The 13,203-nt window shown below is 41.2% G+C and overlaps 1 protein-coding gene across 2 annotated transcripts in view; it reads right to left on the reverse strand.

The window, feature by feature from the left end:
- The window catches only part of GPAT2 (glycerol-3-phosphate acyltransferase 2, mitochondrial), a 100,767-nt gene that overhangs the window by 1,409 nt on the left and 86,155 nt on the right, over positions 1–13,203 (reverse strand). For both annotated transcript variants that reach the window (XM_040345925.1, XM_040345926.1), the window contains 5 exons: positions 12,066–12,143; positions 11,846–11,977; positions 9,302–9,422; positions 7,792–7,863; positions 2,232–2,287 (listed from right to left, as the gene is read on the reverse strand). In XM_040345925.1, coding sequence (XP_040201859.1) covers positions 2,232–2,287; positions 7,792–7,863; positions 9,302–9,422; positions 11,846–11,977; positions 12,066–12,143 — 459 coding nt within the window. The remainder of the gene's footprint in view (positions 1–2,231; positions 2,288–7,791; positions 7,864–9,301; positions 9,423–11,845; positions 11,978–12,065; positions 12,144–13,203) is intronic.

Genomic DNA, 13,203 nt, shown 5'->3' on the forward strand with positions numbered 1-13,203 from the left:
TCATCTTGACTAGACACCCACTTTTATGAAGAATAGCTACAGTTGGAGAGTAGAACTATGCTGTATTGATTTTTCTGTGTCCCCGACAAAATGTGGCGATTTGTATTTTGTAGCGCATTTTAAAATGTATGTGTGTTTTTTGTGTTTGTTTTCAATAAAAATTATCTGAGTTAAAAAAATAAAATAAAAAAATAGCCACAGTACTAAACTGTCTCCAGTTATAGACAATGGCCCAGATTCTCGTAGACTAGCGCAACTTTGGGCGGGCATAACGTATCTCATTTACGTTACGCCGCCGCAAGTTTTTCAGGCAAGTGCTTTATTCACAAAGAACTTGCCTGTAAAGTTGCGGCGTAGCGTAAATCACCTGGCGCAAGCCCGCCGTAAAATATCCCAGGGTGCATTGCTCCAAATGACGTCGCAAGGACATCATTGGTTTCGACGTGAACGTAAATGGCGTCCAGCCCCATTCACGGACGACTTACGCAAACGACATAAATTTATAAATTTCGACGTGGGACCGACGGCCATACTTGACATTGGTTGCCCCTCATATAGCAGGGGCAACTTTACGCCGGAAAAACCCTAACGTAAACGTTGTAACTTTACTGCGTCGGCCGCGCATACGTTCGGGAATTCGCATATCTAGCTAATTTGCATACTTGACGGGGAAAACGACGGAACCGCCACCTAGCGTGCAAAAAAAATATTACAGTTACGATCCGACGGTGTAAGAGACTTACGCCTGTCGGATCGAAGGGATATCTATGCGTAACTGATTCTAAGAATCAGACGCATAGATACGACGGCCCAGATTAGGACTTAAGACGGCGTACATGGCGCTGTGCCGTCGTAAGCCCTTTGAGAATCTGGGCCAATGTGTCTGTCGACTGATGGATGCCTAAACACTTGCTTTGTATTCCTTTCCAGCCTTATGCAGATAAACTACTCTTGAGCATATGTCTTTAGAGAGCTTATTTTTGTGAGACATGGTTCAGATCAGCTGATGTTTCTTATGAACAGCAATTTTAATGTTTTTCATCAAAGTAGCTCTAAACCACACCTCCAAGCTCATTTTATTAACTAGATTCCAGGTGTGCAAACTACCAAGTCCAGTTAGCTTTTCTAGAAGTGATTAGTCTGTGGGTTCTCTTACTTTTTTCCTTGAGCACTGCAAATGTTTAATGGTTGTGTTCAATAAAAAACAGGAGAAATTATAATTGTGTATTATTAGCTTAAGCACGTTATGGCTGATTCCTGCAGAAAACCAGTTAATGCCAAGGGGTTCACTTACTTTATCTTGTCACTGTATGCACAAAAATTAAAGACATTCTGGAGATCTGATGGATCAGTTTCTCCATGGCATCTACATAGAATATTAGAGTTGAAGGTAAAAGCTGTAACTGAATAAAAGATTTGGATAATGTGCCTCAGAAGAAAGTTCATCACAAATTTCTCCAGTCCAGGTAACCGCTAAACTGACCATGCCTGGATGTAGGGCAGGGTCTGGAGTAGCTAGCAAAGGAACAACTATATGTTCCAAAGACCTTGCAGTGCCAAAAATCTAAATCCAGATTTCAAGTTTCAAAGAAATTATATATTCTGTACATAGAATTAAAAACAACACAAAAAATAAAAATGTATCAAAACTCTAAAATATAGTAAATAAAATAATCACAAAACATCCACAATTGCATAAAAAATAATCCCATGTGCAAACAGAAAAAAGTGTCCATCAAAAGGTCAAAGTGCAAAGTGTTATCCACCAGACACATGGACATTTGGTGAAACAAACTAGTAGGCGATTCCCCAAGAGGAGATGGCGTGCATCATTTAGGGACACTAGCAAAGAAAAACTGGAGCCTCGTGGGCGAGGTTATACAAGAGACAGTGGGGGGATCCAGCAAAGCTTTTGCCAATGTCCAATCTCCTGAAGGTAGAGGCATATAACCCATGGTCTATGAATTCATTCCTGTATCCTGTGCTGTACAATAAAGATAATGTTTGCAGATTTTTCTAGACAAAAATGCAGTACGCGTTTGTGAAACATTACAAATTGCTCCGGTAGCAAAGTGGTTAGACTGTGCATCTGAATAGGTGACTTTTCACTTTTGTCCGATATTTTTCTCACTTTTCTTTTATAACTGGTCCCAATTATGTCTACTACTGTGAACATCTGTTCCTTAAATAAAAGTTACTGCAAACCGTGGCGGTAATATGTGAGAACCTACCCCAAGATCTTTGAAGGTTTCAATGGCACATGCAGCCAGGGAGTGTTCGGTACATTCTGAAAGAGAAGACTGAGTGAGTACTTCAAAAGAAAACGGCCTACAGTATGCACACTATGAAATATGGAAATAAACTCAGTTTTGGAACAATGGCATTGTTGTGCCATAGGAAGAAGCTGAAGCACAATAGGCCAATATCAGTGTAATACCATTTAAGTTATTGGTAACAAGAATCAGTATGACAAAAGTTAGAGGGGGAAAAAAAATTGTATGGCAAGCTGTATAAAATAATTTGTTTTAAACATATGGGTATGTAAAAAAATTAATAAAAATCTAATGATACTTTGTTTTAAAATATAAATCTAACACAAATCTTTTACATATACATTTTGTCATACTTATTTTTGTTGCCAATAACTTAATTTGTTTGCCTTAAATGATATTACACACATTTTTGCCTAACCGTAGTTCCCCTGGCTAATACAGGGTTAATTTCAGCTTTTATTTAAACCCGGAGGTCAGCCTACCCAGCAGACTGATGGAGGTGTGGCCCTGCCTCCGAAACGTGTTCTGATTGGCCATGCCATTCCACTCCTGGGTCTGACAGCTCTCCGACAGTTTTGTGCAACCACGGCGGCTCCCTGCATCTCCTCCCGTGGCAGATTCAGCCTCACGGCAGCCACTACTCAGACCTGAAACCCTCCAGTGGACTTAGAGATCACATGACTATCATTTGAGGAGTCTTCTGAGTGCAATACTGATATTTTTATGTTTATCACCTAATAAACTGAGCTACAGTATTGGCGGCTTGGTGCTTCTTCCTCCCCCTCCCCTCTTATTTCAGTTGTTGGGTTTCCAGACCATTCTAGAGGCAGCCTCACCTTCACCATACAGTGTCAGCCTTATCGATCAAAATATTTCTTGCACCTACAGGTGAACCTTAATCTAGGCTTATCTGTACGGCCAAGTGGTCTATAAGGGTTTACAACCACTTTAACATTTGCATTGCACCAAGTGCCAAGGTGAGTGCCTTATGCAGGATACAGTGCCTGAAGCACTATTACAGGCTGTCCCCACATCGTGGGGTCCGGGTACAGCTCCCAAGGATTTACCAAGATTGCTCTGATCCAGATACACTGCTTCGGTGTTGTCTTATGTTAGAAGACAGTGAATGTTGATTTTAAAAATCTTAATGAAATAATAAAGAAAAATAATATACCAGTAAAGCTGATTTTTCCGGGAATGGGAAAAGGTCCATCACTTACAGAAACTAGCAGAAAACTGAGAACTCATGGAGTGAGGCAGGGTTATAGGGAAGGTGTCCCAGGGGAAGTATCCTCAAAAACGTTTATTACATTTAGACATAAGTATATCTAAGCATTTTATCGGTTTAAGATTAATAAATAAAAAATGAGAACACATGTCACTACTTGACCTTTTCCTAGCAATTATTTTCCTATACATTAATAAAGTAATCACATTATGAATTCTAAGAATGCAGAAAGTGCTATAAATTCAAAAAGAAACGTATACCAAAGCACTTTATTGCTATACTGTATGTAATTGTGTATGGAAAAATATATCTCCTATTCATTTGAGGGACACAGGAGATCCCATTTTTTGCCAGGTTAATGCTGAGGGATTCAGTGCTGCCATCATCTACTGGGTGGAGTGTTACACGTGTGCCATGTTCTCTTTCCTTCCATTCAGCATTGAGAAAGCACCTTCCTCTTACTGCCTGCATGTGACCCGTGGATCAAACCTTAGGTTGGTTTCTACTGCCTGCCTACAGTGATCGGGTCATCTCTGGCCACCAAAACTTTTGCTACCAGCAGTTGGGCTTGTGAGTTTTCATGACCTAGCCTCATGCACTGAACTGTATTGCCCCTTGTTTTGCGGTGGAACATGCTGGATCCTAGACACAAGGGGGACAGTTCCACTGTCCTGGGTACCTTCAGGTTATGATCCACTGACGGTTCCAATGCCTGCAGTGCCCCCAATGAAAGGCCTGACACTGACAACCTGGAATTTTGGCATGTGTCAGCGAAATTGTTATCTCATCATCCGGTGGCCTGCCTCTGAGCTAAGTAAACTCACTAAAAAAAAGAAAACTATCCCCCTGCACGTTAACCACTTCAATACCAGGCACTTTCCCCCATTCTTGCCCTGGACAATTTTCAGCTTTCATCGCTGTCGCACTTTGAATGACAATTGCGCGGTCATGCAACACTGTACCCAAACAAAATAATTTTTCTTCCCACAAATCGAGCTTTCTTTTGGTGGCATTTGATCACCTCTGCGTTTTTTCGCTATTAAAAAAAAAAAGAGCGACAATTTCAAAGAAAAAAAAAAAAACTGATGGGCACTGGTAGGCAACACCGATAGGCAGCACTGATGTGGAGCTACTGACCGGCATTACAGCGTGGCATCTGAATGGCACTGAAAGGCATTACTTATGGGGCACTAATCGCCACTTTTATGGGCACTGGCTGGCAGGTGATGGGCACTTATTGGCAGCTGATGGGGGCGGCACTGATAATCAATGTGCAATTAACCCCTTCCTGCCTACCATACACAGATATGAGGCTGAAACGGGCCTTTATCTGTAGGGCCGCAAATCTGCGCATCTCTCTTTGTGCTGGGAGAACACCACACACAGTGTGCTCCCAGCACAGAAAGCACCAAAAGCCTGAGTCTTAGGAAAGATCAGGTCACGGGACTCCTGGTCTTGGGTCACCTGATCGCTGTAATAACCTCTGATTGGTTGTGAGTGTCACCGGCGCAAAAGAAAATAAATAAATGTGAACGTGATCTGCTGCAGTACTGTGTGCCCTTAGTGGGGGTCAATAGTGCTCTAAGAAGAAAAATGTTACTGTGCTGATCTAATTATCCAGAGGTATTTAATCTCTGGGAATATGGACATAAGTGAAATATCAGGGCCACAATGTACCCAATCTTAAGTGTGAATAACCTGAGTACAAACAATAAGAAATATATGAGTCATACAAATGTGACACAGTGATTTCAAACTTAAATCATATATCTAGATCAGTGTGTCAGCATACAATCCATATGCCACAGTGCTTCTATGAGAAAAATGGCTGTTGTTGCTGCTACTGACCAACCAAATAGTGAAAACAATACGAAAGATATTACAAAAAAATAAATAAAAAATATTATATATATGTGTGTGTAAAAACACAATATGCAGTATGCCAACTGCACCGTGAGTTGTCCAATAACCGATATTGGAACAAAATAAAATAAATATCAATAAAAGTGAAATTATTATCAAACAACCATACAAATGTGCAATGTGCTGGCTGCACTTAAAAATAGTCCAAATGACAGGCAATCTTGCTCTTATACAATAGGTTCCAGCAAACACAAGGTTCAATGTTGGTAATGCTGTGTACAGGAAAGTGCCGCTATCTCTTCCACCCGACAAAGATGTGCCACCATCACCAATGGTTAAAATCAACACTCACCAGACCCCAGATATTATTAGGCTCCAAAGTGGTGTCTTTTCTTTGTCGGTCAGTGGGTGTTGCCTCCTTTTCCCTTTTACAAGGTGTCATCAATTCCTCAAAAACAAGGGGCTCATCATGGTGTAGTATATTAAAAATATGTATTTATTTAAAAACGGTAAAAAAAATATAACACTTACAATATAAAGTGCCTCTGACCGGCACTGAGTGTCTTTGGCAGTGTCAACCGTTAAAAGCCGCTGACCAGCATTTAAGTGGCTCTCCTGACGACGCAACTAGCGAAACGCCCACTGACCGACAAAGAAAAGACACCAATTTGGAGCCTAATAATATCTGGGGTCTGGTGAGTGTTGATTTTAACCATTGGTGATGGTGGCACATCTTTGTCGGGTGGAAGAGATAGCGGCACTTTCCTGTACACAGCATTACCAACATTGAACCTTGTGTTTGCTGGAACCTATTGTATAAGAGCAAGATTGCCTGTCATTTGGACTATTTTTAAGTGCAGCCAGCACATTGCACATTTGTATGGTTGTTTGATAATAATTTCACTTTTATTGATATTTATTTTATTTTGTTCCAATATCGGTTATTGGACAACTCACGGTGCCGTTGGCATACTGCATATTGTGTTTTTACACACACATATAATTTTTTTTTTTTTTGTAATATCTTTCGTATTGTTTTCACTATTTGGTTGGTCAGTAGCAGCAACAACAGCCATTTTTCTTATAGAAGTACTGTGGCATATGGATTGTATGCCGACACACTGATCTAGATATATGATTTAAGTTTGAAATCCCTGTGTCACATTTGTATGACTCATATATTTCTTATATTTTTTATTGTTTGTATTCAGGTTATTCACACTTAAGATTGGGTACATTGTGGCCCTGATATTTCACTTATGTCCATATTCCCAGAGATTAAATACCTCTGGATAATTAGATCAGCGCAGTAACAATTTTCTTCTTAAATAACCTCTGATTGGCTATCACAGTGGTCAGTCACTGTGCAGCCTGCCCCTGAGCTGACTACTGCCTTTGCACGCACATGAACTTTAATTGCATCCCAGTCTTAGTCTGTAGGGTTCAATATTGCGTTTGCCCACCCGTTGCAGCTATAACAGCTTCATCTCTTCTGGGAAGGCTGTTCACAAGGTTTAGGAGTGTGTCTATTACTATTTACCACCAGAAGAAAGACCAATTTGTCCTGAAATAAACAAGGATACATAAAGTAGTTGCTGTGATATGTACAGTTTTACTAACCCATGTCAAAGTTGCAATTGTGTTCAAGCATCAAGATTTAAATTTACCCTCTGTCACTAAGGGGTTAAGAAATAAGACTGTCAACAGTTCAACTCCTATATATTTGTGAAAAAATAGAATTTTTACATCTAGCTATAATGGTGATAGGAATATTGTACGGTGTAAAGCCCCAGACCATTTTGCTAGCCAAGGACCAGGCCCTTTTTGTGATTGGGCACTGCGTCACTTTAACTTAAAATTGCACGGTCATGCGACGTGGCTCCCAAACAAAATGAACGTTCTTTTTTCCCACAAATAGATCTTTCTTTCACCTCTGCGGTTTTTATTTTTTGCACTATAAAACAAAAATAAAGCGACAATTTTGAAAAAAAATTCTATATTTTTTGCTATAATAAATATCCCCGGAAAATATATATAAGGCCGATACGTATTCTTTTACATATTTTTGGTAAAAAAAAATTGCAATAAGCGTATATTGATTGGTTTGGCATTTTAATTATAATTTTTATTTATTTTTTTACTAGTAATGGCGGCGATCTGTGATTTTTATTGTGACTGCGACATTATTGCGGACAGATCGGACACTTTTGACACATTCTTGGGACCATTGTAATTTTTACAGCGATCAGTCCACAATGCCATTATCTTAAAGGGGAAGTATATACACAAGTTCTTTTGCCTGCCCATGCCATGCTGCAGACCTATATCTGTGTGCGCCGGGCGGCAAGCAGGTAAAGAGAAATAAGATAAGTCATCCATCTTAAAGCAGTAATTCTATTAAATGATAAACATAACACATTAACTTGCCATAAGATCCATCCTTCTCTGCTTTCAGTAGCAGGTACTGGTGCAATTGATCCACATAGTCTGCTTCGGTTTCTGTAGAAAACAGATAAAAGTTTTATTCATTTATTTTTATTTTATTTTTTATTCAGATTTTATATAACAAACAAGGAAAAAAAAAAAAACACAAAAAAACAGTATAATACACAAAGAAAAAAAAAATCATAGCCTCACAAAGCAATAAGCACAAAAACAAAAAACAAAAACACACACACATACATCTTCAATACATTTGATTTATTATCAAATTCTTCAAAAGTATTCCGAAATATAAAAATATATATATATATATAACTCCAGGGCAACCAATATGTTATATCAATAATGTAATGAAACTCTATGGCAGGCCATCCTCATCTATTACAGATCGGAAATTAGAACATGATGGTCCGGATTCACGTAGATCGGCGCATCTTTTTTTTTTTTTAACAGGGAAAAGATCGGCATATCTTTAGAGCAGCGTAGCGCATCTCATATGCACTACGCCGACGTAACATAGAGAGGCAAGAACAGTATTCACAAAGCACTTGCTCCCTTTGTTGCGCCGGCGTAAATTGGCCGGCGTAAGCCCGCCTAATTCAAAGTAGGAAGGTAGTGGGCGGGATCTATTAAAATGAAGCGTGCCCCCATGTAAATGAAGGGCCGAACGAACGGCGCATGCTCAGAATCACGTCGCATATACTCCCTAAGATACGACGGCTTAATGCCTACGACGTGAACGTAACCTACGCCCATCCCCATTCACGTACGACTTACGTTAACGACGTAAAATACGACGGCTGTTCCCTGGTCCATACCCTAACATGACTTACCCCTGCTTTATGAGGCTTAACTTTACGCCGGACGTACGCCTTACATAAAGGGGGTAGATTACAGCGACGGGCGCAAGTACGTTCGTGAATCGGCGTATCTTGCTCATTTACATATTCGACACGTAAAACAATGGAAGCGCCCCTTGCGGCCAGCGTAAATATGCGCCAAGATACGATGGCGTAGGAGACTTGCGTCGGTCGGATGGAGCCAAAATTCAGGCGTATCTAACTTTAAGAATCAGGCGCATAGATACGACGGTGCATCTGTGCACTTACGCGGCGTAAATAAAGATACGTCGGCATAAGTGCTTTCTGAATCCGGGCCGATATGTTCATTTCACCTTTTCCATATGTTTTCAAATTCCTGAGAGGCATTGCGGTGCGCATAAGTGTATTTCTCAAACATTACGCATTTATCTATTTCCTGAATCCAGTCTGCAAGGATAGGAGGTTTGGGTGAAACCTGTCTATTTCTAATATTCTTACTGTTGTACTACCTGTGACCTCAATGCTCCAACTAGGACATGACAGACTGCCCTGTGTTTTTTTTTAAGTTTAACGTGTCCTAAATGATTTTAGGTGATAAAGACAACATATGCTCATAACAGATCATTCTCCTGCATGGTGTCTTCTGCACTGATCTAATGATACTTGTATCATACCGGTTCCACATGTTTCATGTTCCAGCAGGAATAACGCAGCCCCCTCATATGTCCTCAACACTGGGCCCAAAAGATGACACAGGAACACAAAGAAATCAGCGTGATGGTCTGAGCGGCCCAACTAGTATAAGAGAAAAGTGGTGAGCAAAATTGTTATTAGTAATTACTCAATAGTACAGTTAACCTTTTCCTTGACATGTACTGCAAGAAAAGAACAGCGGCACCCTGGAACTCATGTAGGATTATGCTGCACTTGGGTAAGGATACAGGCAAGAGAACAGGAAGATGCAGCAATGAATTTCAGCCATCACTATCAATAGACAGCCATAAACCAAAGCCATGTTGACTGCAATTTCTACTTGTTCCGGTAACAGCAAATATACTACTGCACTCTTGTATTTTGTAGCACATTCGTAAGTTAGGGTTCTCATCAGAATTCCGTTTACCTGAAGCATAGTAATTACCGTATTTATCGGCGTATAACACGCACACCAACTTTAAAGGGGTTGTAAAGGTAAAAAAAAATGTCCCTAAATAGCTTCCTTTACCTTAGTGCAGTCCTCCTTCACTTACCTCATCCTTCCATTTTGCTTTTAAATGTCCTTATTTCTTCTGAGAAATTCTCACTTCCTGTTCTTCTGTCTGTAACTACACACAGTAATGCAAGGCTTTCTCCCTAGTGTGGAGAAAGCCTCTTGAGGGGGGAGGGGGCGAGCAGGCAAGTCAGGACACTCTCTTCTTTGCAGATAGAGAAAGGAGCTGTGTGTTAGTGGGCGTCCTGACACTCCTGCTCGCCCCCTCAGGAGGCTTTCTCCACACCAGGGAGAAAGCCTCGCATTACGGTGTGTAGTTACAGACAGAAGAACAGGAAGTGAGGATTTCTCAGAAGAAATAAGGACATTTAAAAGCAAAATGGAAGGATGAGGTAAGTGGAGGAGGACTGCACTAAGGTAAAGGAAGCTATTTAGGGAATTTTTTTTTTACCTTTACAACCCCTTTAAGAGGGAAGTTTCAGGGGAAAAAAACTTTCCACAGCCCCCTTCGTATAACACGCAGGCACAGTTTTCCCTCTATTTTCAGGGTAAAAAAGTGAGTGTTATACACTAATAAATACTTTAATATATCTAAGATAAAATTGTAAAGATTTTACCATTCAGAAATGTACGGAAATAATTCATAGAAAACCCACAGTCACGCAGTAGTGGTAAATATGTTATTTCACAACAAAGGCGACAAATCCGTGTGGATGATATTTCGGTACAAGTTGATTGGAAAACCTGCAAGATCTGTGTGGTGCAAAGCTGCTCCCGGGCCTCAACTTACTCCAAGAAAACCTGCTCCTTTCCTGTGGGCATAATGGCCAACAGCTAGTTTTAGCTTTGTGCCAGTTATGGTATGCAATAAACCATACCTCTCAATGGTGTATTAAAACCAAAATAAGCCTCAGATTTCCCGATTCTCTGTTGCAGCCCCAATCTGATCCTATGCAAATAGTGACTTTCTAAAATTTCGTTTGAGGGCTTGTTATAAAGTGCTTTTACGGCATGTTTAGAATATGCAAACGCTTTGGTTTGGATGATCTAAACCAGCGTTTCTCAACTCCAATCCTCAAGGAGCCCCAACAGGTCATGTTTTCAGGTCTTCCATTATTTTGCACAGGTGATTTGATCAATTTCACTTCCTTAGTAATTACCACAGCCGTTTCATCCGAGGGAAATCCCAAAAACGTGACCTGTTGGTGCAACTTGAGGACTGAAGTTGAGAAACGCTGATCTAAACACAGGTTCGCGTTAACCCTGGAGATATGCTGCTCAAGCAGCACTTGTCTATGCACTTGACCAGGGTTTCTTAACCAGGAACCTCCAGGAGGTTGTTAGGGGTTCCTTGCAATGAGCAAGTTCTGCCCCTGAGATAAGTTCCCACTGACACCACTGATCCTTTTAGCTATCTCAGTGACCACAAGTATAAGGAGCAGTCTTCCCACTGACCATGACACTAATGTATCATGAGTTATAGATAAACCATTTTTAGCAGGGGTTCCCTGAGACCGGAAAGATAATTTAAGGGTTCCTCTGTGTTAATTGAGAAGCGGGGTGAGTTGAGAAGCGGGGTGAGGGCCCGAAAATGGCTTCTCACCAGGCAGGGCCTCTAGTAATTTGGGGGGGCCATCCGCAGCTTTGCGGGGCCCTAAGCGGCTTGCATAGTGAGCCTATAGGGCGGATCGGCCCTGCCTGCACTAGACAACACTCTAGTGAGGCTCTGTATTGGGTTTCCAGAGCAGCCAGTCTACTAGCCAAAGATGGTAACATAATATCAGTAGGCTGCAGAGGGTTCACCAAAATGGAGATGATCTGTGAGGGTAAGTGCTCATATTTTTTTTGGCTGTAAATATGGCAGTTATTATATTTTTAAAAAAACTGCTGGACTACAAGATTTAGAATAAAAGTTAAATAAAATAAATGCAGTTATATGGATATCCACATAATAAAAAGAAGCAGACTCTATACTTTGGTCAGTTAGTAATACAACCCACCCATGCAGTACCTTGTAGTGTCTCTTTACTTTTTCTTCTGTGAAGTCGCAGTCACTGTCTGAAAGGTCATCACTAGCTCTCCACATAAGGCTGTCTGCAAAGGAACGCCTCCCAGTGTCACAAGCCGGAGTTGCATTGGGGTCCTAAGAAGACAGACAAGAGGCCCTGACATCTGACTGCCATACTTTCTAATGTGTGAGAGTTAATGTCTGCCATAAATGTACACCTTACTTCATACATGGAAAGGAGACCACAGTGAATTAGCTTGTCCATTATATCCTGGCACAGACTATACAGGGGCTGACATGGCTGCAACATAATGAAAGAAAGTCATAATATTGAATGACAATTGCGCGGTCATGCTACACTGTACCCAAACTAAATTTTTATCATTTTGTTCCCACAAATAGAGCTTTCTTTTGGTGGTATTTGATCACCTCTTTTTAAAAAAAAAAAATAGAAAATATAAAATCCCAAAGACCGAAAAAAAAAAAAAAAAATTTGTTTCAGTTATAAAACATTGTAAATAAGTAAGTTTTCTCCTTCACTGATGGGCACTGATGGTACTGCACTGATAAGGCGGCACCGATGAGATGGCATTGATGGGCACGGATAGGCGGCATGGATGGGCACGGATAGGCGGCATGGATGGGCACGGATAGGCAGCATGGATTGACATAGATAGGTGGCACTAATGTATGTGTTGTACTAATGGATGCCAATCAGTGCCAAACAATAATGCCTGCCAATCAGTGATGCCCATTGTGGGCACTGATTGGCATCCATTGTGGGCACTGATTTGCATCCATTATTTGTGATTGTGATCCCTGATGGTCTAGGGTGGCATACCTGTGGTGGGCATCCCTGGTGGTCTAGTGGCATCCCTGGTGGTACAGTGGGTGCATCCTTGGGGGGGCTGTGCTGATAATCGATCAGCACAAACCCCCCCTGTCAGAGGAGCAGCCGATCGGCTCTCCTCTACTCGCGTTTGACAGATGCGAGTGAGGAAAAGCCGATTACTGGTGTATTGTCACATTCTGCTGCCTATCGTAGAATGCTGCGGAAGTCACGTGGCGCCCAACTGCACATGCGCAATGCGCTCCAACGTCAAATGCAATGCGTTCCACAGGATTTACGACTCTACCCTTCAGTGAACCCATCACACTTTGTCACGGAAGTGACGTATTACCGCACACGGAGCGGGAATCCGATGAGCGGAAGTTCCACTTTAGGGTGGAACTCCGTTTTAACTGGCAGGACATTTCCAGAGGTCATAGACTTTCCACCAACTCTTCCTAATTCGGTCAGGTCCTTTTGACATGTCAGAATCGCTGTTTTTGGCGATCTGACTACTTTGTGCAAAGGAGGG

Source organism: Rana temporaria, chromosome 3 (assembly GCF_905171775.1).
Source record: "Rana temporaria chromosome 3, aRanTem1.1, whole genome shotgun sequence".
Classification (NCBI taxonomy): domain Eukaryota; kingdom Metazoa; phylum Chordata; class Amphibia; order Anura; family Ranidae; genus Rana; species Rana temporaria.